Source organism: Dipteris shenzhenensis, chromosome 1 (assembly GCF_047967505.1).
Source record: "Dipteris shenzhenensis isolate YYH24624 ecotype China chromosome 1, Dip_SZ_1.0, whole genome shotgun sequence".
Lineage (NCBI taxonomy): Eukaryota > Viridiplantae > Streptophyta > Polypodiopsida > Gleicheniales > Dipteridaceae > Dipteris > Dipteris shenzhenensis.
In genome coordinates, this window is record NC_141596.1 from 43,339,814 (window position 1) to 43,366,710 (window position 26,897).

The 26,897-nt window shown below is 41.5% G+C and overlaps 1 protein-coding gene across 3 annotated transcripts in view; it reads right to left on the reverse strand.

Annotated features, from left to right (window-relative positions):
* LOC147905889 (N-terminal nucleophile aminohydrolases (Ntn hydrolases) superfamily protein) overlaps nt 1-1,968 on the reverse strand; it is a 125,504-nt gene extending 123,536 nt beyond the window's left edge. For all 3 annotated transcript variants that reach the window (XM_087382181.1, XM_087382186.1, XM_087382172.1), the window contains exon 1: nt 1,490-1,968. In XM_087382181.1, coding sequence (XP_087238307.1) covers nt 1,490-1,666 — 177 coding nt within the window. In that variant the 5' untranslated portion in view covers nt 1,667-1,968. The remainder of the gene's footprint in view (nt 1-1,489) is intronic.
* Between the last annotated feature and the right edge of the window lie 24,929 nt (nt 1,969-26,897).

The window sequence follows — 26,897 nt, forward strand, 5'->3', positions numbered from 1 at the left end:
TTGGGCGTCAGATAGGGCTAATTAGATTTGGTGTTTGCATTATCCAGTCAAATGGTGAAGGGAAGACTAGAGAGAATTTAAATTAGAGTGTGAGCTTTGAACTTTAAAAGTTAGTAATATAGTGACTAGAATCTAGATTACAAAGTTTAAATTTCAAACTTTTAACTAAAGTTTACTAAAATATTAATATCTTTGATTTAGGTTAGTACATGTAAAGATACTCCACGTTTCATTGGTAATGAAACGTTTCGAAACGTATTGCAAGTTTCAAAACGTTTTACTACCAATGAAACGCAATTCATTGTGACTATCACTGGGCACTCTGGACTCTCTAGAAAGATAGAAACCACTGAGTCTTTGGTGATTCTATTTTTTTTACTTTTGTTTTCTTTCGTCGTTCTTTGCAGCAATCGCTCTTTGATTGTCTGCAAACTCACTGCATAGACTATGATGTATATTTGTCCTACACAGAGATTTTCTCTTGATGTAATCTTTCATTGTGACTATGTATTGGACACTCTGGACTCTCTAAAAAGATAGAAACCACAGAGTCTTTGGTGATTCTTTTTTTTTTAACTTTTGTTTTCTTTCGTCGTTCTTTGCAACAATCACTCTTCAATTGTCTGCAAACTCACTACATAGACTATGATGTATAGTTGTCCTACACGGAGATTTTCTCTTGATGTAATCTTTCAGCTTCCCAGTTTTGGGATAGCTATCTTGTAATATAAAACATTCAAAGTTCACCCAAAAAAAAAAGCTCCAAAGCAGGGCAGCTACTACTCAAACTAAATGAAAAAATGAAAAACTTCCAGGTGGGCCACAGGAAGGTCCCCAAGAGTATGTGCATCTTGGAGAGACCGATACAAGGAGGAACAAAAGAAATAAATAAAGATCAATGGAAGAATGCTCGTACAATCGAATGTGACGAGCGTGATATTAAGACCACAACCCCAAAAACAACACACACACACACATATATATTGTACAGCATCGAGTAGGGTCCACCACTTCTAAGAGAAATATTTTATGTTCCAATATCATGAGATGAGTGAACTGAATATTCGCTCACTAGCATCTTCTCTGCACATGATGACATGAGTTTAAGAGGAGTAATGGAAAACCAACCTCTCGTCAATCCCAATAATGACACAAAATAAGTCTTCAACATGCAGATTGACTTACATACTAGTATGTAGGTATGCACGTTTAGGAAGCAATTACATAATGTCACGCTTATATTGTATTCATTCCATTCGAACATACCAAAGTGTATGAGGCTCTTGTAAGTTGCATGCATGTGTAGCAATCGGATTGGGTTTGATCGCCCTCTAACCAAATGACATGTATAAACTCACAGCATAAAAAGGAAGAGATGATCCGGAAGGGACACAAATAGAGAATAATGCATAGCTTGTAGATATTCAGCCTTACATTGTTTGCTGGAAACTTTTTTCCCTCAACACTCACGCAATGACGTCAAACTTACCTGGGAGAGGACAGAGGCAGCTGCGAGGCAGGCGTGGTGCATAGCTTTCCTGTATGCTTCAGCGTTGCTTGGGGAATGATAGCCGGCACCAACATGAACGGCAACAAAGAAAGGCGGAGGAGGGTCAGAGGGTTGAACGCCATAATCTCCATCTTGTTTGTCAGATTCGGTCTTCATGACGTTGAACACTATTCTTGAAGCTCTCGTTGTGAACCCCACCTTACTGAGACAAGTATGTGTGCCTGCTGCTGCTGTTTGTGTGATGTTGTTTACACACTGGAGGCGCCCATAAGGTTGAACCAATGGGAAGTGATGTTCCTTCTAGTCCACCATCCCTTCCATGTTGACTGCCCAACGATGGGCACCCTTCAAATCTGTCAATCAGGGTCTTTACAGATTGCCATGAGGGTGCCCATTGTTGGGTCACTTAAAAAATGTGACAGGTGGATTTTCATGCGCAGAGCTTTAGAGATACTTTGCCCGCCCGAACATGGCATTAAAAGTTTGAGCAGCCCGTTAATTGCTTTCATTTAGCGGGAAAGCAAGCCATTGGTTGAAAAAATGGGTGTCCGTCCATCCATGGGTAGTGAGATTTTGTGCATGACATGGCAACCTAGTAGGACACAAGGAGAAGAGTGTGGTGGGCAGTGTGTAAAGCCCCTACCGCCCGCCATTGGTTTTCTTTTTTCCCATTGGATGTGAGAAGTGTGTATGGCGATCTGAGAATTAGGGTGTAAAGACCCTCACTTGTGTGTTGAGAGTCCTGCAAATTACAAAACATTGTTGGGTGGCTATTGGGCGATGTGTAGAGGAGGTGCCCATGGGTGGGCACCCAATTTTTTTTAAACCCACGATAAGCAGCTAGGGTGAAACGGAGTGCGCCCATTGAAGACTACCCATGACTCTTTTTGAGCACCCACACATTGGGCTATACTTGGGCACCATTTGGAGGTGTAGCTGTATTTCACACATGACCAGACATTGCAGCAGCTTCTACCCATTTGATTATATCAATAGGCCTCCCTAGACCAAACAAAATCAAATATGACAGACATGTGTCTCATCCAATTATTCAGTGCCAACTACATGCAACACCTCTCCACCATCCCCTTGTCCGAAAATGTGTGAATCTTACCTTGTCGCATAAAATTAGAGGACCAATTACCCTATGCTTTTAGATAGGTTGATCTTCTCAAAATATTTTTAAGCAAGAGAGCACGTGGATGCGACAAGGATGGGGTTTAGGATGTGAATCTATTTGCCATTTTTATGCCATTCGATCTAGGATGGGCATCTATTTGTCATCATCATTCCCATCCTACCTAGGATGGATTTAGAATGAGAAGACCTTAGGAACTAAAATGGGATCCCCTTTTTAGGGATTGGAAAGAATGGAATGATGCCATGTATCCTCTCTCACTATCCCATCCTAGTTCTTTTTAGTGTTAACACATGGTGGAATGGGAATAACAATAGAAATACATTGCCACATGAATGGGACCTATTTTGGCCTATGTGCTAAGATCCTAAGGGCCAATTTATTTTTGGTCTAAAATTTCATGGGGAAAAAAGATGGAAGATGCTATAATTTTATTGTAGTGGGAGAAAATATCCCATAATTGGATTACAAATAGATCAATGTGTGCATGAGGGCATAGCTCTATGTGTTAGGTAGTGTGTGCATACAAGCTTCAACAACATTCTAATCTGAAAGTTATGTAGTCATCAAACATATAAACTTTTTACCTTTGTATATCAACCCTTGCCTCAAGCATACAACTCTACTTGTATAGTTGTAAGCCTCCAAAATTTTATTCATAGAGCTTGTGCATAGGTTTCCCACCCAAGATTCATAGTCAATGATACTAGTCATGGTTGCTACATACATGTTATAATTACTCCCACATGCAAGATCTAAGCATGTGTGTACTACAGCTCAATGTTTTTCCCAAAATTAGCTTGGATGAAGTCCTCATGATCCAAACCTAGGAGGGTACTTGGGGTTCAAATTTGGGAATCATGAGCTAGGGGTAGCAAACCTTTGAGGGGTTGTTCTTAACAAGTTGGTGGTGGCAAAATGTGGAAGAGGTTTCTAGGTTAAGGCTTGGGCCCAAAGAAGTCATGAAAACTTCATGGGCTTGCATCAAGGCTTAGGTTAGTGAATCCAAGCAAGGGATTCTTGTTTGGATGGGGTTTCTTAGTGGGAATTTCTCAGGGGCATTATAAAGTGGTGGCAATCCTACTTGTGCTTCGTGGTTGGCTAATTAGCTTAAAGGTAAGGGAGGGGGTGAGCATGTCCTTGTTAGTATAAATGTTTGGAGGCTAGGTATAAATGGAATTCACTTCCAAGGGCACATATAGATATAGCTCCACTATTATTTCCATTTTTGTCATAATACGGCATCATAGTGGATATTGAGATGTGCAAGCATGAGTTGCACTTGTTTGTGGCATTGGTCCACGTCCCTACAAATGAGTAGTAAGTGGATCCACATTGACTAGTCAGTTATTGCCATGAGCTTCACTAGTTGTTGGAATAGATTAGTTAAGTACTAAGGAAGTGTAGCCTTGGTGGATTTAAAGATCTCAATGATGGCAACATGAACTACTTGGCACTGTATTGCCTTATGTTATTCATTGAAGGCTTGTGCTTACTTGTTGTAGAGGCTCACAATGGTTGAGAGATAGGTGATGCGAATCACCCCCATTTGACCATCAGACCCTTAGTCTATGTCATCATCTTTGTGGTTGGGCAACATCGAGTTTGAAGTGGCGGATGGTGATGCTCTTGTGCCTTAGGATTTCTCAAATGGTAGTTCTAGAAAGCTCAAGGTACCTACTATTAGCTTGGCTTAGGGAGCTCGATTTTAGGGGACTGGGCTAACTCAAATTGGGAATCAGACATGCTGATGTGGTCAATTGGTGAGGCTTTTGGAGCAAGTGAGTTGCATGGGGAGAAAAGGGAGCTATTGTTGGGGCCCCTGGGGTTTAGCCCTTAGTATTGGGGTTTACTTGGGTAGGAAGTTGTTGGTGCTTAGACATGATGACTGTGAATTGATCATCGCATCTAGCCTATTTATATCTTGGCAACTTTGCTCAAGTGTTCATCGAGGATTCAAAGGGGTCAACCCATCCATTTCTGGATGTTTTAGTGATTTATCGAACCCTTATAATAACTAGAGCTGCCCAATTAGTGAGTCCCATTCTCATGTTACTGTAGTGATGTTTAGAGCGGGAGACCAGCTGTACTTTTGCTTCCAATTTATTATTATTGTTTTGTACCTTGAACTTTTCCTTATATTTGTACACTTCAACTTATAAGATTTGGCATTAGGCATCACAAGCTCAATTTTGGGCTTACAAGTTGTCATACTTTAACCTCAAGTGGTTGAGTTTGTCAGCCAACTCAATGACTCAAAGCTCAAGATTAGACTCTCTATGCTATTTTAGATGTTGTTGAATTTGGCCACCTATGGGGGGATTTGATCATGTTGGCAAATTTTTGGGGGTTAGCAAACACATCCTTGCACTGAAGATTTTTCTTTTAAAAACTTTGTCTCACTGCTTGGATTATTTTTACCGATGAGATGCCTCCTTGGTTCCACGTTCAATTCTTAGATAGGTTTGGGGACAAGTGTATGGATTTTGAGTTATCATGTGGTGGCTTGAGGCTTTGTGACCTCCTCTTTGCCTTCACAGTCCTCCATGAAGTGTTATGACTAGGGGCTCCTCTTCAATAATCTTCTTGGCTTGATGGATGTCTTTTTGAACTCAGCTCTACAACTTGGCTTGCTTGGTTGCTCTTCTTCTTTGTTATCTTTGGTAGTGAGGCTCTTGTAGAGGTTGAGAGGTGGAAGTCAATGTTGATGCCGATGCTTGAATGTTGGGATGTTGGTACACCTCGATGGGTTGATTCATCACCAAATAGACCTTTGTAAGTGTCTTGGATCCAGCTTTTACCAAGGAGTGTCACAACTCAAAGGAGGGCTTGGCTGCATTCACCACCTAGCCAAATGATCCTCACATGAGCTCCTTCTCTTACTTTCATACCTTTTGTGAGCTCCCTCTAGAATCCACCCCTGGGCCCACCAACACTTGCCAAGTGTCTCCTTGTTTGATGCCACGTGTCCCACTAGGAACCTTAAAGAGGGCTCCCCTTTTGCACCCCTCATTTATGCTAAAGCCTAGATATAAGCCTAGACCCAAGCCTTCATAGCCACACCAAAAAGCAAGTGTTGTCAAGCCCTCTGGTTCCCCGCCTCACCATAATCATGTCATGACCCTTCCGTGATTATGGTTGACATAACAAGGAGTGCATCTTCCATTAAGGAAACTGCAGGAGTTACAAAAAACTTGCAAGGAACAACGTGATTGTCCATGGAAACATTCAACATTAAAGAATCAACAACCTTAATTGAGTTATGTCACATCAACCCATCTATTTTTCCTACACATGAAAAATATGTGTTTTATATGCCATGTTTATAGGATTCGTTGATGGCCTTTAGTAGTTTATGCAACACCTTCTAGAAGAAGAATGCTCATAACAATGAGAATGAATATGATGTAGGTGAATTTCTTCCATAGTTGGAGAGGCAAGACCATGACAACATAAATGCTAAACTCTAACCAATGAATTACTCCATGACATTAGTGACCATAATGGCAGTAGTCAAACTCAAAATCACCATGATAATGACACTGGAATATAGTAATGTAGACAATGTTGAAGAGAGGGATTATGTCCCCTATGTCATGCAAAAATAAAACTTTTTAAAATAAGTTTGGAAGGGCAAGAGAGGAGGTAAAAAGGGAGCAATTAATATGGGGACAATAAACCTAAAGAGGATGGGGGTAGTTCTAAGTGGGTGAAGGCTATTATGGGGCGCATAACAAGTACAAGACTATTGAAGGAGGTTCCCATCTAATGGTAACTTCTTTCAAAAATATACCAATGTAACCCCATTTAGGATTGACGTAATGCTCTTTAGATTAGTGGTAAGGCTTGCATGTGAGAGAGCTCTATGAGAGAGACGAGGTGAGATTTTAAATCCTCATTTCTCCATTGAAGGTCAATATATACCACCTACCAAAAAAACACATTAAAAAATGAATGAATTAGTGCAAAAGGGAGGAGGGGAAAGGAAAGGGTAGGGGGGGAGAAGCCAATAAATAGGAGAGTGATTAATGAGGATGTCCCTTTGTTTATGAGGGGAGGGTCCCCTCCTGTCTTATTCATGAGGTAAGAATTTAAAATCCTTTCATTACATGGTTCTCACAACATCTTCATGTAGCCTCTTGGAAAGATCGTATGAATGTCTTGTAAGGTATCTCTTTACCTTAGCTTGATTGGGCTATCTCCACCTTGTCACCCAATAAATAAATTGAATTGCTCCACTGAAAAATGGAGGCCTTTCTGTGGTTAAGAGCCTTTAGAATTAGTATAGATGAGCAAATGAATGGACAAATTAGTGAGAGGCATTAGGTAGAGTGTGTGCTCTTCACCATATACTCAAAGTATTAATCTGTATCCCCATCTTCCCATTGAGAATACATTCCAAACCAAAATGATATGGCTTGCAGACATAGCTTGAAAAGATTATCGTATAGTTTGAGAAGTTTAACCGTGGTGAAAGCATCGATTAATTCACCCTTGTAGGCAAAAATTGATGGATGAATTGGGTCAGACCCATTATGTAGGTGAGAGGGAGACACATGAGATGATTGCAATACATGAGAAGATTGCGATATTCCCTAAGTCATGTTTGTATGGCTTTTATTTATTTTCATGTTCACGAAAGATTAAGTACATCCTCCCAATTAAAAAAATGTCTCTTATATCATGACAAAATGTAAATTTCTATTGATTAGTTTGGGAGGGCAAGAAGTGGGGTGAAAAGAGTGAGGGGAGGGAACAATTAATCTGAGGGGGATCATTGAGGGAATGGGGAGAGGGGATAATTAACCTAGGCAGGGAGAGTGAACACATAAGAGGGATGGGAAAAAGAGAAAGGGACTATGAAAAAGGGAAGGGGGATAGGTGGAGAAGGTTCCCCTCTAATGGCATTATAAAAAAAAACCCAATATAGCCCCATGTAGGATTGTGTTTCACTATGTATAAACCCCCTATATCACATGCGTCCAATAGAATGGGTTTTAAGTACCCCTTAGGTATGTATACTTATGTAACTTCACAAGAAAATAAGAACCCTTCTATTGAATGCAGGTGCAATTTCCTTGATGGACCCTCTAGCCTCCGTTTGTGCCTTGCTATGAGTGAATCCATCCCTAAAAAGAGTCATGGGTGACATGTTTTCACAAATGGATTTGAGTTATTTTAACCATTATTACGAAATAGATGTTTGAGGTCTAGCAAGGGATTTCAACATCCAAATAACAACTCATTGGGCATGCAATGTATCTTGAGTGTCTAAATGTTAGAACAATAGTTGTATTGTGATAACTAATCATCATCCTCAAAGAATGGCTTGCAGTGAAGACTTCCTACTCAATGTGTCATACATTTCCACACTAGTAGTCCAAAGCTTGTGTCGATACACCATTATTGGTTCAAACTACACAATTATGGACTCAACTTTCTATGGATTTACAAGTATATACATATGCCATGAACAATTGGATATCTATATGAGATATGAAACGATGATGTAGATATAAGGTAGCCTAATCAATTGGTAGAGTAATACAAGAATGAGATGCCCATTCTTTATGGCCATGTGGTAGAGCTACTACAAGAATGATATGCCTCTTCTTTGCCATGTGAGGTAAGATGTAGTTCACGAGAATCATGAAGACAATAACTATCCTATGGCTCTACATTTTTGCATGTTTCGAGATGTACAATATGGGGATCATTCCTAATCCATGGTCACTTTTCCTTAACATATTCCATGTTTTAAAATCAATAGGCATGCATGTGACCCTAACATGGCCGTCCTATGATGAAAGAATCAATTGCTCTAATTGCTCTACATATGTAGTAAAAGAATCAATAGAAATCACACCATCATCATATCTCCTTTGTGATATGTAGTTTGAACCAATGAAAAGATTAACACATTAAACTAAACAATGAATTTGTGTCTTCAATGACTCATAGGTTCAATAGTAAGAGAAAGTTGCTTATCCTTGCTTCCTCATATGAATGCTCTCATGTTTCACTCTATAATGTTCTCCACTCTCTTCCTCCCCTTATAGATAATCCATATCTAGCATGTCCTCATTATTAGAATTGGTTTTAGCCCATATAGCAAGCCTTTATTTATGCATATTTGTGTTTTTTACACGTTGTTATTATTCTCCCATTAATTATACCTCATTCTCATGATAAAATGTTGATGCGGTTGTGTTTACGTTACCCTTTCATATATAATGGTATGAAGACAATTACCCAATATTATAAGTCTAGCCCAATGAGTGGTGATGATGTCACCTAGAGCATAAAGACCTAAACCACTCCTATTATAGAGGTAACAAGCATAATCCATTTATATATTGCAAACAATGAAATGTGACCCAATAGGGGTGTGCAAGCTTTCTAATGTGGGGTTGGTCTAGGAATGAAGAGATGAGGGGAAATAGGTACCAAGAGTGGGCAAGGATGCCACACAATGTAGAAGTTATCATTCTCAACACTAGGCATCAACCTTTCATGAGTGGACATAGAATAATGATCAAGTTGCAACCATAAACCATTATAAACACTACGCATCAACCTTGCATCAATGGACATAGAATAATGATCAAGTTGCACCTATAAACCATATCATCGTCTAAGGTTTAAGTATGTACAAAAAATACATAAATGTGTAAATAGAGAGCATACATATGTAACAAAAGGAAATGCGATATAATAATGCTCACCCAATAATCACATTAATTAACTAGTGCATTTTATGAACATCATTGCATGTGGCATGCAACAACATCCTTAGGCAACAACCACATGTCACAACAATCCTCACAATGGTAGTGTGGGTATAATCTATGTCATGGACCTTTCTTATAACACCCGATGATGTGTATGATGGGAATGCCAATGACCACTAACACAATAATCTAAGAATGGTGGTGATTTTGATTGTTGATTTCAATGGCCCCCTATTTGCTAAATGACCATGTCAATGGTCATGTTGATCCTCCTTTGAGTGCAAATCTCCTCTAACCATGACTCAACAAAAGAACCAAAAGCAAGGTTTCAATACATTTTGTCCCTTCAAAGATTTAAAAAATCATTATAAGTGAACAGATAAAGGGCAAGGAGTCAACTATATTAAGAATTTAATTAAAAATAAGGAAGCACTTTTGTGTATAATTATAGCAAAAATATTGAAATGACCACAACATACTTACAATAACTTTTAGAGGAGTTTAGTCATTAAAACCTTACAATAAACGTAAAAACATTTCCATAAGTATCATAATGTCTATTTAGGATAATATATTAAACCCTAATTCGATTGCATCATGATGAATGCCCAATTTACATCACAATTAAAATGTATTGCAATGTTAAATCTTGAGGGATAATTTAAACATTTTCAAACTCTTTCCTTCCATCCCTCTAGGTTTCAAACCATTCCCTCCCATCCTTTCCCTCCACCTTCCAAACCTTGCCCTCCCCATTTAAAACATTTCCCAATTTCCCTTTATGGTCACTCACAAGCTTAGGCAAGGCAATGTAGATGGATACAAAAACTTTTTATGAGTGTTTTACTTTTTCTTAATTCTTTTTGTCCAATTTAGAAAAATGTAAAGAGAGAGAGAAAGAGATGAACAAATATGGAGGGAGGAGAGGATAAGAGTGGAGACGAGGAGGAGAGAGGGCACAGCTAGAGAGCACACCACAAATGACTAATATACACTAGATTTAGTTAAAAATTATGAATATATACAGACTCCTTTAGGTTAGGGTTAGGTTTAGGGTTTCTAACCCTTTACTTTTTAGCACTCTATGTGTTAGTGCTATGCACATATGATAACGCATGATGTTGAGATGAATCCTAAACACCTTCCCTCAAGATTAACATCATGAAGTAGGCCTTCCCTCAAGATGATGATTATGGGGAATTGAAGACAGATTGATCATTACATTCCATCACACCCCTTTAATAGGGATGTCCTTCCTCTGCATTAAACCAAGAGCTCGTCGGTGCTTCTTGAAAAGTTATTTGCCAAATGGTTTGGTAAAGATATCTGCAACGTTCTTTTTGCCGTCAAAATGTTATAGTGTTATGTCACCAAGTAGCACTCTTTTTCTAATGAAGTGTTGTTTTACATCATTGTGCCTTGTCATGCAGTGATATACTAGATTCTTGGCTAATTCTTGAGCCGATTGATTATCACAGTATATTGTTGTTAGCTAAGTAGTTTGCAATGACAATTGCTTCTGTCTAATATTGATTTGGTAGATGCTTTTTTTTTTTTCCCAAAAATAGACTTCTATTAAGTAGGAGAAAAAACCCGCGAGAGTAAGCTCAAAGCGGAATACATCATGAAATCACGAGGATGAATAAAACCCCCTCAAAGTGAGATGGACAACAACTAAGGCTGAGGTTGAAAGTGCCACCTCAACCCTGTAGGAGTCTCAGAGAAGAAAGGAGAATCCTTCCATTCCCTGAAGAAAGAAGCCCTCCTAGCTGAGGCTACACGGGAGTCTCCCTGCATACTCATCCATACGGCCATCAAAGTATGTCCGGTGTCTGTCGAGATACTAGCCAAAGTGTGCAAGGGATGAACCTGAGTACCCTCCATAGCCTTTGTGCATCTGGCTCTCCACATATGCCAAGATGCTATGCTCGGTAAAATCTCCCAAGAAGTATCCACAGAGGCATGTACATCTGTAAAAGGAAGGTGTGGTTTCACATCCAACGAATAGGACTCAATCTGATGACGTCAAACCAAAATGGCCTGAGAGGAGTCAAGTCTCTCATAGAATACCTGAGGCCCTATAAGAGAAAGCCAAGCCACTGAGCCCCATGTCATAAAGAATGGGGAGTGGGCAAAGTGATTGAAAATCTTGGCTACCCCCATCCAAATCATCCTCGCCTGTTTGCAATCCCATAAACAATGCTGAATAGTCTCCGAAGCAAAGAGGCAACGAGGGCAAGTAGAGTCGGCTCCGAACCTGGATCTCCAAAGGTTCACTGCAATCCCACCATGGATAGAAAGCCAAAAGAAGAGAGTGATCTTTCTATTCTTGTGGGATTTCCAAAGTCTCCTCCAGAAGCACCTCTGCAGATCCGCAGTGATATCAAATGTCTCCCAATGAGGAACTTTGGAAGGTCTCCAACCTCTACTACTGAGATGAAATCTCTTGGCATTACTGACTGTGTAATGAAAGAAGGGGATGCTCTTCTCTCAATGCCCTGCGTCAATCCACTCCCACTCTCCAGGGTCCCACTGCAAATATCTAATGGGAACTCCCCCGTAGAGCGAAAGCCTCTAAGACTTGGTCGAGGAACCACTCTGAATCTGATCCCTACACCAAAAGACCTACAACCTTGATAGGCTGAAAAGCAGACTCAAGTAAGATGTCCTCTATGGATCTGAGCAATCTACCACCATCCTGCACACTAACAATTAAAGCATCCTCCTGCGCATCTCGAAAGGCCAAAACCTAAAGTGGAACACTGCCTCTCATAAAAGTACCTGCCCAAGTGGAGCAAGTGAGTGGCATATCATCTGTGTCTACCCAATCCTTTGGAAAGGCTACCTCAATCTGCAAGATCCTCCTTGCACTCCCTCTGAGATGTCCTGTCAACTAAGACTTGGTCTCCTCTAGAAGCCTACGGAAAGCTTTCCAAGACCCCAAAGATGATGCAGGTCCCCTCTCCCACCTGGACCACTGCATGTAGAGTGAGGTACCAAGTGGTTTGCCACGATCATCTAATATACTATCATTCCACATGATGAGTTGCCTATCAATCTCTTCACGAGAGGAAGGAGGAATCCTTCGAAGAGTGCCATGAAACTGGCCAATGCTTTCAGAATGGCAACCATGAGAGGGGATGAAGGTGATCTAAGGTGTGCTGTGGTGAAGATCCACCTAATACTGCTCATCCAATCTCCTCTTGAAGAAGGTGTGCACCTCTGTATGTTGCTAATAACAAAGGCGTTCCACGGTTCCTGCCCTGGCATAAGTCCCCGCACCACCATCTTGCATAGTAAAGCTTTGCACTGTAAATCTGGATCAATAATATTGAGACCCCCTTCCTATGTAGGGAGAATGAGGGTCTCCCAAGCCACCCTGGATAAGGTATCTGATGTGCCATCAAGCCCATTCCAAATAAAATTTTTGATCGGTCTCCTGAGTTGAGTGATGTAGTCCCTAGAATAGCACCAGCAAGAAAAAACAAACTAGGCGGTGGCCAAGAGGACCTGGTTGACCACCACAACTCTAGAGGCAAGATCCAGCTTGGCTGAGCTCCAAAAACGGAGCTTCCTCCTGATGCTCTCCAACACGGGAGCAAACTGCTGCATGGAAGAAATATCCAAGCCGACCTGGCAGCCCAAATACCTGACAGGCACACCCCTCTGAACCCAAGTGAATCCTATGTCAAGCCCCCAAACTACAGTATCCTCATCACTGATCCAAAAGCCATTGGATTTATGCCAATTTATCTGCGCCCCCACCGCAAGCAAAATAAATCCAATGCTGTCCTGAAAGAAGTGAGTGTCTGTGGAGTGGCATCTAAGTAAACTGCTGTCATCTACCAACTCACTGTCAAGTAACTCCTCTTCCCTTCTAATGGGAAGTCTCAGCCCAAAGATGTCAGCTTGAGATCTAACATAGATACTCATAGCTTCGGCCATGAACAAAAAAAGGAAAGGAGCAAGGGGGCATCCCTCACGGATTGATCTGGAAATCTGAAATCTCTCACTCCTTACCCCACCAATAAGTACTTGGCTATGGGCTGATCTGTACAAAGAGGAAACACCTTTGATCGAAGCATTAGTAAAGCCAAAACATAGAAGGGTGCCCTCCAAAAAACCCCAATCTACTCTGTCATAAGCTTTCTCAAAATCCAAAAGTAGAATGGCTAGATTCTGGCCGCTCTGTATGGCCCACTCTGAGGCTTCCCAGAAAGAGAAAATGTTATAAAAAATGCTTTTGCCATGCACAAATCCCGTTTAAGTGTCATGAATAAGATCTGGGGGAAGGGGCTGCAATCGGAGGCTAATTGCCTTGGCCAGAATCTTGTAACAAGTCCCCAAAAGTGTGATAGGCCTCCACTGGGACACTAGATTTCTGCAACCTCCTTTCAGGATAAGGTGGATCAGACCTTCTGTAAGCGACTCGGGCATCTCACCAGAGTCCCAAATGCCCTACAGGGCTGAAGTTATGTAGTCTCCAATCATATCCCAGAATGCAATGAAAAAAGAGGGGGTAAGGCCATCCAAACCTAGGCACTTGTCCTTGTGAAGGGCTGAAAGTGCAGTCCTGAACTCTGTGTTGGTGAAAGGTGCATCAAGCAAAACATGCATATTTGGTTTCACCAACAGAGGGATGCTCTGCCAAATAACGTATCTAGCATCCTCTCTATCCCATGTCTTAGGATCAGCAGTAAGAAGGGCAGCATAAAAATTTGAAGCTATGCGCAAGACATCATCAGGATCTATCTATAAAACCCCATGTGAGTCAATAAGTTGGGATACACTCTCTCTACTATGTCTAGGGCCAAGAGTAGAGAAAAAGTGTTTATTAACACTGCCACCCATCTGAATCCAGAAGCACTCCTGTGCATGAAAGACATACTCTGCTCTCTGATCAAGCAATACCTGCTGATGAGCCCTTGCTGCAGTAAGGCGCTCCTAAATCCAAGTGTCTGAAGGCCATTTCTGCTCTTCCCTCTGTAAAGCTGCCAACTGCTGGTTAACACCAATCTCACGTCTAAGAATATCTCGTCTCCTGGTACAAGCAACTGAGAGGTAGAAGTCGCTAATACCAGAAAGGGCAGCAGCTACCTATGATGGCAATGGCTGCCCACCCTGGACATGAGAAGCCCATATCTGTAGGGCTGCCTCTGTAAGGTCCTCCTCTTTGTACAAGGCATCTGGAATCTTGATGTTGGCAGATCGGCCTCTCAAGTGAGGCTCCGAGATAGCCAGCACAACAGGAAAGTGGTCTAAAGTGAAAACCCCAGCAGCGATGCATACCGATCCACCTCTATCAAGTGCCCAATCATCTACATAGAATCTGTCAATATGTGCATGAATAGGCATCTGCTGCCTCTTGTTCGACCAAGAGAAAGGAGGGACTGTGGCTAAATAAGAAAGGCATCGTCCAACCAAGTATCTCTACCATAGTAGTGAAAAAGGGAGGCATCCTAAGTTGCTCTCTCCAAAGAGTGAAGTCCTCCTTCTCTACCCCCTTTTTTGTCTGATGGTAACTCAACCATGTTAAAGTCACCTCCAATCACCCATGAATCCTCAATGGGGGCCTAGGAGAGCAAATCCTTCCACATAAAGACATGTTCCCCTCTAATGTTGGAGGCATACAGGTTAAGGAAACCAACCTTACACCCTCCAATCAAGAGAATAATCCACTGAGCTCTAGAGGGAATAATGACTCCGTGTCCAACAACCAAGGGGAGAACCAACTACGAAACTGAAATAGAAGTGCCCCCCTGGTGCCCAAGGCAAGCGACCAAAAAGTATGACCAGAAAGCAGTTTGCCAGACTTAGAGCAATCACTGGCATCCAACTTGTGTTCCTGGATAAAAAGGATATCAATAGCATCTCCAATGACACCTGGATGAAGTTGATTCCGGATCACCTGCCTACGGTGACGGTGTGGAACTCCGCCTAGGCCCTGTATGTTCCAGCTGACTATCCTCATCGACAGGAGGATGCTAGATGGAAAGGCTTACCCGACCTAGTAGAGGAGACCAACTTCCCCTTGGCCGAAACACTCCTGCTGAGGGCAAGAAACTCAATAGGTAAAAGGATCCCTATACCTGCTGAGGCGGAGGCCCTGTCAAAAGGAATCCTAATGACCAGGACCCCTAAGGTGGAGGGCACAAACTCCTCCTCATCCATGAAAGTCATCGAATCAGCCAGTGTCAAAAAAGAGTTCCTGAGAAGCAAGTTTGGCCGAGGAGTGCGAAGAAGACTTGCACTCGTGGAGGAAGGAGGAGAAGGACCTGCCAAGATGTGTGGTCAAAAGTTTGTAAAAAAGGTGTATGGGTCACATAGCATGAGGGCAGTACATATACTACTTGTATCTTATTCTTCTGGATGTCTAGATAAGAAAAATGTAGGACTCGCTATTTCTCTATGGAGTAGCCCGCACTGTGTGAACCACATATATCGGTGTCTCTCTTTTTCTTCCATTTTCTGTGCTTTCTATATTGTGTATTTTATGCATTTTACTTATTGCATTATTGCTCTGCTATCACTTTGCTCCTAAGAATTGGTATCAGAGTGTTTATTTGAGCAACATCCATTGACTTATTTAAAACAAGGTTCTCTTTTGGCTTCTCTACTTTGTATTTGTCCTTATCCTTATTTCAAGCCATGGGAGGGAGTACATCTATCCTAATTGAGGATAAAGTAGGGGTGGGGTTGAAGCCCACTTCTTTGATTTGTAAGAGCCTTGACTCACCATCAAGAAATGTGGTTATAATAGGCAGGACAGTTGGGAGACGTATGAATGAAGATAATTAGAGAGGTATCACAAAGCGATTGGGGCCAAGAGGCAAATCAAAGTGGCTGCCTAGAATAGAGGCAAGGGGTTGGAGATGGTACTATTTGGAGGCTTCATGGTATTGTTTAGAGGCTCTGTGCAACTATGAGCAATGTTGGCATGGTGTCAAGGTTGTAGTGGTGAGGTAATGGAGAAGAGGAAGGTGGCATATGTAGGTGTAGCTATGGCAAAAAGATGAATTGTTGGAGCAAGTAGGAGCAGCTATGGTAGAGAGCATGAGCGAGATGAAAGGAGTTAGAGCAGGAGCAACAAGGGGAGAGAATGCACAATACAACACCTAGGAGAAACAAAGGGGGAGGAGCTAGAGAGGGAGAGTAGAAGCTATGGGCTATGGCAAGGGAGTAGAGACTATGGATAGTAGAAATTGGACACCGACGAGGAGGCCCGAAGACAGAGGCTATGGTAGGCCGAATTGGGGCACAATGCAATAGCCATGAGACACAAAATAGAGGCTATGGGGGGCACACACACACACACGCACATGGGGGGCGAGAGAGAGAGAGATTTCTCTCGGTCACTTTGTCAATTATTTTCTAATAAAATTGTGTACACGTCATAGTTGCTTCTTAATGGCCTTGTACATTTGATCATCTTTTTATTATAAAAATCATGTTTAAATGTAAATATTTTTATTATAAAAATTATGTGTATGTATAAATCTTAGGCTACTATTTGCTCAATAGACAAAATTTGTGTTCTTTATTTAGAAAAACAACCCGCTAAATAGTAATATGATCAATTTATAAAAGAGTCATTGAGAGGCGATGCTATATACTATTATTAGTCCTTGAGAGGTGTTGATAAAAATTTTAGGTATTCTTATATATCTTTAGAGTAATCAAAATTTTAAACCATTCCATCATCATTTTGCAATAAACCAAACATTCTAACAATAAATTTAGATAAATAAGTCAAAAGGACAAAACATGCCTTCAAATTTATGCCAAGGGCCTTTTAGATTGATGCAATGAACCCTTCTTGTTTACTAGGTGAATCCTCACTCTAACATAGCAAGGTGGATGGTTTTTCCTAATTAACCTAAGTTAGCGACCCCCCTCCCCTCTACTCCCCTCCCATTGTCAACCTCTTCCATCGCTCAAGGCTCCCCCCTCTTTGGTTCCATCCAACGCCCCCACCCCTCTCTCTACATACAGTCAGTCCCCCACCCCTCTCTCTACAGTCAGTCCCCCACCCCTTTTCTCTCATTGTAAAGGCTGATGAATTGACATACTTATAGGAAGCAAGTGTAGCTATCTAGCCAGCAAATGAGCAAGTAAATTCGAAAGGAATAATCACATCTCTGGATCCTTGTGGTACGCCTCTATTCCTTTGTCTTGCAAAGTCTCAAGGGGTGGAGGATGATGAGCACCTTCTTGCCGGTCGCTTTGCATAGCTCCTAGCAATTTCTCAGCCCCCATGCCTCTCTTGCTTCTCCCTTTACCCTCTCACATGTCTAAGTCGATGCCAATCACAACAATCTCCTATATTCCTCCTTGGCTTTGGGGCCAGCCTTCAATTTGCTACCCTCTCCCTCCCCCTCTCCCTTTTCTCATTTCCCATATTTTATCTCCTAGAGATGCCTCCCTTATGTCGCTCAAAATGAAACAATATAATTTCATAGAATACCTTGATTCTATAGCTTATTCAAATCGGACTATGACAAGTAATTCAATCTAGCTACTTGAGAAAATGAATGAATTCTCATACGGTAGCAAGAGAAGCTTAGAAGAGGAGGATCTCCATAGCCTTCTTTTCCATGATCGGGGAACAAGGAGATGGCTTTGCTAGAGGAGTGGAAGAAAGGCTGAGCAGGAGGAGGGAAGAAATGCAAGGAGGTGGTCAAAAGGACCTATAAATATCGGGCTAGAAATATCTAGGGACAGAAGGGACACATTACCTTACCTTAATCGATACGATTCACATCTACCTTAGTTTAACCTTACCTTAATCATATTCATGGAGAGGGCAAATGAGACATTGATTGGATTTTCCCCCCACAAGTTTGCTAGGGGGACATATTTGTTGCTTATAAAAAGATGTTTCTACCCCCTCATTTTGGAGATCTAGTAGTACGTAAGGAAGGTTGTATTGTAGTTTTCAATTCTTGGCCATGGAGGTTGTGTATTCCAACTTTAGCTACCTTTCCACATTCATGATTCAAATAGTTAGACTTTATCTTAGGATTATAAAACAAACAATATGTAATATCTCATGGGAAAGAAAAAGAGTCACTTTGAGATGAGTCCCATATAGAAAATGTGATATACACATCATATAAACCCATCGTCTAGGCCCAAATTCGTTACTAAGCAAGGAATTTTGAACGTAGCCATTATGCTTGGACTAGTACCTAAGCACACAAAAAGAGTAGTGACGTCCTCCAGATATAGGCATGAATTAATGGACATGTGAGATGTTGCGATGGCACATTGAAGGAGAAGGCCAAATTCCATGAGCATAATAACTTTGTCTAGTTAGGAATGAAGCATCTATATGGAGAATGAGCAACATGCCCTTCTAAAGTACGAAGCATGCACCACTTTATTAGAAAGATTTTGCCCCATCCAAGATGGACATGACATTGTTGCTCAAGTAATCTCACAATGGTGCTACACAAATTTCAAGGGCACATGCATTGTCGAGGGCATGAAAGGAAATAACTCCATGAGCACCATCATAACATCATACATGCCACTAGAACCAACCAAAAGGGTCTCTTTCACATTATTCTCCTTTTCTTGTGGCTACTATTGTAGCGTTATTCTTTATTCCCATAGGTCATATTCAGCCTTAATTGGATGTTGTATGATCATCATCATGCTCTCTCTCTCTCTCTCTCTCTCTCTCTCTCGTGTGCGCACGCCCCCCCAAAACCCCCCTACCTATTGATTTGTAAATGTGGGTATGGTGTTTTGGTAATGCTTGTGAAATAAATCCCTATCATAGTCATTTTAATACAATGAACATGATTTAGCTACATTAACTATTGAACATTTGAAGGGATATATATTGGAGTATACATGTGTGTGCATGTGCACGTGCATGCATTTGTGTGCGTGTGTGTGTGAGGTGAGACACCCTTCAAAGGAACAAAGCACAATATACTTTATTTGAAAAAATGTATTTTCTCGATTGGTTGAATTTGTGTAAAATTTTTCCCTATGTACTTAATGAGATTATTATTTAAGAACATTTCCACCCTAAGGGGTAGGCAATACACTATGGATGTTTGATGATGACACTACACATACATGTTCACATGTATATTTTCTTATTAGATGACATGTATATTGTCTTAACAAGTGGTTCTTATTCAAAAAGGGTCTCCATATTTAAAACCACTTTTGTGGTATTTCACCCCCAAATTGTAACAAAATAATAATTCCACTACAGAGGTGTCGATGTGTTCAGAAGATCTGTCAATAGAGAGTGAAATCATTTTGAGCATAATCTACAGATTTATAAAGCTTGTGATGTAGGCATCAAACATACAGAGCAAGTTATGTATTGAAGGTGGAGGGCAAGATGTGCTATGAAAAGTTGGATAGGTGGCTCGTTGAAGATGGAAAACATTAAAGTGACTCGGAGGAATGATTTGTACGTTTCCAATATACAAGTATCTCAATTATTATGCTATTTAGTATCCCAATTAATCCTGTGTAAAGATGAGGCACATTGATAATGCATTGCAAGATGTGGGATTATGCATTGGTATATGTGCCTTGCTTTCGTCTAGGTTTGAATGGATGATAGCTTCCCTTCTAACTTAAATTCTAGGAATAATAGATGACGAGAACGGGCACGGATGTCTAGTGGGGGCAGTGCGCTATACGGGTGGAGCATAGTGCACTTTCTTTACATGTTTCATGAAAACTACATTCTAGCAACAAATTTATATCAATTGATAATGCTATAATGTCAAAAACTCGACTGAATCTTTTTTATATTATGATATAAATGGTAGGTTGAGCACTTGCCTCTTTTTTATGTTTTGAGGCTTTGATGGATTCCTCTACACTCTTGGATAATTTTTTGTGGTTGGGTTGGCATTCAACATTAGAGTGTATAAACATTTTTTATATATTAGGGAACATTTAGAGGATAGTGAACCTCTAGATGTATCTCTACATAAGGTGAATGGTATGAAGAGGTTGATAGAAATCACCGTTACTCTTGAACCGTTGATGACAAATGGAGCTTTGCATTGAAGCTTGTAGTCCCTGAATAAAAGATTTTAGGTTCTAACCTATATTTTGTGGATAGAGATGAGTGGAGCTCCTTCAATATCATTTGTGTATATTATATGATTTAGTGAAATGTAATACTCCTTACCTATATTTTTGTGGATGGAGGTGAGTGGAGCTCCTTTTTGTATATTATATGATTTAGTCAAACGTAATACTCCTTAGCATTTTGCTAAATGTCCATACAAGACTATACCATCTGATTCTATATGGGCAAAGTGTCTCTAGAAGTAAAAGACAGGTATGTCAGTAGCCTTGTAAAACACACAGCTTTGTGGAGGCGATGGGAAGGGAGGTTTTGTGTCTTGTATAGTGTCATTCATGACATAGCCTTGCTTTCTAAAGGTGATGGGGAAGGGAGGTTTTGTGTCTTGTATGGTGCCATTCATGACATAGCCTTGATTTTTTTGTTGTTTTCAAATACAGGATGATGTATGGCATGGTAGTCTCATAAAACTGGGATATAAACATCCTCTACATGCATGCGCAATTAGTGTCCAATAATTAATGATTACATATGGACAAACATAGATTTATTATATAGTTTGATGGTGATTTGCTACTACTGGATCCTGATTGCTAGGAATTTGTGCTTATATCAACTCAATTGGTGGTGTATTTGGAAGCAATCAATTTAGAATTGCTGATAAGTCACTCACCATGTTGCAATAGATATCGAAATTCATTGTAATAATTTCGAGTACCAATGGCTCTCAATATGAAGGGATTCTAAGAGTATGATTAAATCTCTTTACTAGGTACATAATGCATAATATCCTCGTGAAGGTAGTAGTGGCAAGAAACATAACATGTCTATTACCCCATTGGTTTCTGAAGTCCACTCTCATTAATTTATTTTGAGTCACTGTCCCAAATGGATAAAGATTTATCAATGCAAGCATTCCCTATACTTGGAAATACATCTACTAGTGGAAGAGACATCAATGCATGTTTGCTAATCCTAAGGAGGATATTAGAAGGAGTAGTTTCATACCAAGTTCATCTTAAGATATGGCAGTTGACTAATCTTAGCATCATTTTGAAATATGGGAAGTGCTTAGCAGTATGACAGAGGATACTGTTGATTTATGACATAGGTATAAAACTCTTGCCATGGATAGTAAGCCGACACATTGAGGGCAATGTCATACTACCTGAGCTATTTACACTTGGCGAGCTTGAGGAATCCTCTTGCAATTCTAAGCATGGTTTAGATTGTAGTCACAAGACATTGGTACCACCTAAAAAGGTTTTGGATATATGGAATTACATAAGACCCTATCTAAAGTGTATGTGTGGTTCAAACCTACCATATGTTTGAGAGTGCTCTCAACGGAAGCAAGAACGGAAGAAGGAGAGAGAGAGAGAGACAGAGACAGAGAGCCACACAAGCTTTTGGTGGGTGTAGAACCACCCTAATCTTCTTTTTCATTCATTTATAAAGCATTTATATATGTGTTTGAGTATTGTACATAACCGAGGTAAAGGCACAGTGACCTTTAACACCCACAATCTCCCACTTAAAGGACAATGTGCCTTTAAGGGAGAACAACCAGTGAGCATACTATCCAATGCCCATCAATACACGACAATACTCAAACCGCTGGCTAGGTAGACTCTTCGTCAGCATATCTGCAGGGTTATCATCTGTATGAACCTTGACAAGCTCTATGCGCTTGTCCTCAAGTACCTCCCTGATGAAATGATACCTGACCTCAATGTGTTTGGTCTTTGCATGAAAGACCGGATTCCGTGCTAGATGAATAGCACTCATGGAATCACTATGCAATGTCGGTACACCTATATGAATCCCCAAATCTCCCACTAGCCGATCAAGCCATATAGCCTCCTTGCAACCCTCTATGGCTACAACATACTCAGCCTCTGTGGTAGACAAAGCAACGCACTTCTGTGGGCGAGACATCCACGACACTGCACCACCTACATGACAAAACATGCGTGCCTCAGGATCTATGGAGCACTCTAAGGTGGATGGAACCTGTGTGGAAACATGATGAAGAGAGTGCTCATGACATGTATCTCAAGTCAATTAGGTTCCAAGATAGATTAGCTTGGACTCATAAAGAGAATCTTGAGATAGTGCAAAGTGCTTGATATATTTCCTTCAAATGAACCTCCCTTTTATAGGTGAGGGTACTTACATCCATTTTGCTTGCTCACATGTGGGATATCTCCTCCATGCCATGTGGCAGCTTACCCTTTGCCCATACCTTTGCTCTACATGTGCTCATGGCACCACAACTCTCAACACCTCCCCTTGGTGCCATAACCCTTTGGCTACTGCAAGGTGGTCAGATGTGAGTTACATTCCATCACCTCCCCTTAGTGCATGCATTGCTACTTAAGGTGGTCAAGTGTGGCTTTTACATGTCAATACCTCCCCTGGGTGCTTTCATAGCTACTCTCAGGTGGTCAGGTTTGATTACAAAACATAGTAGGCAAGGTTGGCAAGGTTTTGGTTTCTCAATACATTCCATTGATGTCACCTTTTGGCTCATGGCTTGATGATGACTCATTTGCTTCTTTGTTTGGTGTAGCTACCTGCATGATGCTTTGTTCTTCCATGTGCCTTGATGCTTTGTGTGTGGATGCCATGCTTCCTGCTATGGTCATCTCATGCACTTGTGCTTTTGGCATTCTTTTTACATTAATGTTGGCATTCATGCTTTGCTTTTTCCAATGGTTGCAAAGATCTTACCAATTGAATTCTTTCAATATTGGCAGTGTCTAATTGCATACAATGATTCTGACTTGACAGGCGCGTAGAGCTTGAAAAGACGATCACTTTTCCTTTTTGGAGCGTGTGCAAATTCTTCCTGGATTGCAAGTTATGGCTTGTTGAAGCTTTTGTGAAGAGGAGGAGCCTTTGATGATGTGGCTTGGCTATTCACATGCTGCTTGCAGGACTGTGCTTGGCAGGGGCTGTGTGCTTAGGTGGCCTTTAGCTAACCTTAACCCTGCCTTGTGGGTGACCTTAACCTTACCACAGTCAGGTCTTATCTGCCATGTGTCAAACTTTTAACCAAATGAGTTAACCCAAAGTTTAAACAAACCTAACCATTGTCACGTCCAATCTTGACACGTGTCAATCAATGGTGAACCTTAGACTTTGAAGAAAACACTGGCGACGACGAAACTTCTGTCGACCGGCTGCGACGACGATGCGGCCTGCTGATTGGAGAAGAGACGAGCTACAATGTGGAGATTTGCTGCGTAGCTCGTTTTTTGATTTCCCGAGGAGCGCTACTTTGCTTGAAGCTTTGGCACAGTCGTTTAGTTCAGGAGCTTTGTTGGTGAGGCCGCTCGTTGACAGCAACTGTGTAGGGCTGCATTGCCTTTGTTGAGGTCGTCAGGCTACCGGTAGGGCTGGCGAGGTTGCAGACAGGTAGGCAGAAGCTTAAGCTGCTTGTCGTGATGGAGGCTGGAGCCGCCTTTGAAGCCGAGCGTTGGAGCTTGTTGCAGAGTCACGGGTAGGTAGGCCCTTTGCTAGCACTGCTGGTCGAGCTTTGGAGCTCTGTGGATCTTTCGGGTCTGCAGCTAGCCGTAGGTGTCGAGGGAGCACAAAAGCTATGGCTCTGTAGAGCTGCTGGACCGACGAGGATGCTGGCGTTGCTGGAGGAGTCCAACCAAGTCGAGGGAGCTTTGGGCTGTGCTGCAATAGATGTTGCTAGGTACCGTAGAGTTGATCTCTCTGGCTTTTTCTTGGTTACAACAGCCTTGAAGAGTCCCTCAGAGAGATGCTCTCCAAACACAATTCTCTCAAAGACTAAGACCTATATCTCTCTCAGGATACCTAACAAGAAGAGTCTCTCAATGACTGGAAATGCATGACGGAATTTGTCTAGGTAGAAGAGAACTCTCAATCTAAAAGTAAAACTAACCTATGACAAAACACGTGCTCCTAAGACATGCCTACAACTAATCTAGAAATGGAAGCAATCCTAATGAGCTACTAATGAGCTAAACTAGGAGAGCTAAACCTATGCTCTAATACCATGACAAAACATGCGTGCCTCAGGATCTATGGAGCACTCTAAGGTGGATGGAACCTGTGTGGAAACATGATGAAGAGAGTGCTCATGACATGTATCTCAAGTCAATTAGGTTCCAAGATAGATTAGCTTGGACTCGTAAAGAGAATCTTGAGATAGTGCAAAGTGCTTGATATATTTCCTTCAAATGAACCTCCCTTTTATAGGTGAGGGTACTTACATCCATTTTGCTTGCTCACATGTGGGATATCTCCTCCATGCCATGTGGCAGCTTACCCTTTGCCCATACCTTTGCTCTACATGTGCTCATGGCACCACAACTCTCAACACTACAAAGGTGAACACATAACCAGAAGTGGATCTCCTACTATCCACATGCCTTGCATAGTCTGAATCTGTGTACCCAAGTACACGCATGTCTCCTCTACCAAAGCATGTGCACATCTCCTTGGTACCCTTCATGTACCTCATGATGCACTTAACTGCCTCCCAATGCCTCTTTCCTGGATTAGCCATATACCAGCTAACAACTCCCACTGCAAATGCAATGTCTGGTCTAGTAGCTATCATAGCATACATAAGACTCCCAACTGCTGATGCATAAGGAACCTTGGCCATCATGGCCCTTTCCTCATCTGATTTGGGACTATCTGTATGACTCAGTTTCACATATGGAGGCAATGGAGTACTCACTGCCTTCCCCCCCTCCATATTGAAACGCTGCAATACTTTTGTAACATACTCTTTTTGTGAAAGCCAAAGGAGTTTCCTACTCCGATCACACGTGATGCGCATACCAAGAATATGACCTGCAAGTCCCAAATCCTTCATATCAAAGGCCTCATGCAACTTGGCCTTTTGTGCATCTAGCTCATAAGTATTCTTGCTAGCCAATAGCATATCATCCACATATAGTGCCAAGATTATCAGGCTATTATCCTTAGCTCTTTTAGTGTAGAGGCAGTGATCAATTTCACTCCTTCCAAAACCCTGGGACCGAATGAAAGCATCAAACTTCTGATACCATTCTCTAGGCGCTTGCTTAAGACCATAGAGACTCTTTTTCAGCTTGCAAACTAAATGCTCTTTGCCCTTTTCTTCAAAGCCTTCCGGCTGCACCATGTAAATTTCCTCATGCAAATCCCCATGCAAGAAAGTTGTCTTGACATCCATCTGCATAAGTTCCATATCCTCTGATGCCACTAGTCCAAGCATGCATCTAAGTGTGGTCATCTTCACAACCGGAGAGAATATCTCATCAAAGTCCACACCCTTCTCTTGCTTGAACACTTTAGCGACCAAACGGGCCTTGTACCTAGGCACATCATCACCTGTGACCTTCATTTTGTAGACCCATATACATGGCAATGCTTTCTTTCCATGTGGCAAAGAAACCAAGTCCCAAGTCTTATTCTTCATAAGTGAACTCATCTCTGATTGCATAGAATACTTCCACTTGCGTTGATCCTCGCGCATCATAGCCTCTCTGTAGCAAGAAGGCTCCCCTCAATCAGTAAGCATCACATAGTCTACCCCTGGAACAAACCTATCAGGTGGTCTAGACACTCTAGATGATCTTCTCAAGGGCATTTCAGCGTGTGCTGTCCCACTTGCATATCAGCCACATTTGGCTCATCATTTCCACCAATAGATGATCCATCATCTACCCTTGATTGTATACCTGTGGGATACTTGGTGGTACCATTTCTTGCACATTTGGTGCATGGACAGCTTGCTGTCTATCAACATATGCAGGTGGATTCACATCTTGGAAAGTGATTCCCCTCATTTCCACATCCCTCATGGGTGCCTTATGCATCTTCTTCTCATTGAAGACCACATCATGGCTGTGTATGATCTTCTTTGCTTCTGGATCCCAGAGACGATAGCCTCTCTCTCCACTTTCACCATAACCCAGAAAGATGCATTTCCTAGACTTAGGATCTAGCTTCTTTCGAAGCTCTTTTGGCACATGTGCATATGCCTCACACCCAAATATACGCAAATGAGAGTAAGAGGACTTCTTGCCACTCCATGCCTCTTCAGGAATACCACCATCCAAACTCTTACTAGGTGATCTATTGATCACATGCACTGCAGTCTTCATTACCTCAGCCCAAAAACCACCAAAGAGACTTGCATTGGAAAGCATGCATTGCAACCTTTCTTGAATGGTACGGTTCATCTTTTCTGCAATTGGATTTTGCTCTGGAGTACGAGGGGATGTGAGCTCCCTCTTAATCCCACGTGTATCACAAAAATGCTGAAAGTCATGAGAGAGATACTCTCCACCATTGTCAGTCTGTAGGCATTTAAGCGTTCTACCTGACTGATTCTCAACCAAGGCCAGCCATTTCTGAAATACCTGGAATACATCACTCTTCCGAGCTATAGCATAAGCCCACACTTTCCTAGTTGCATCA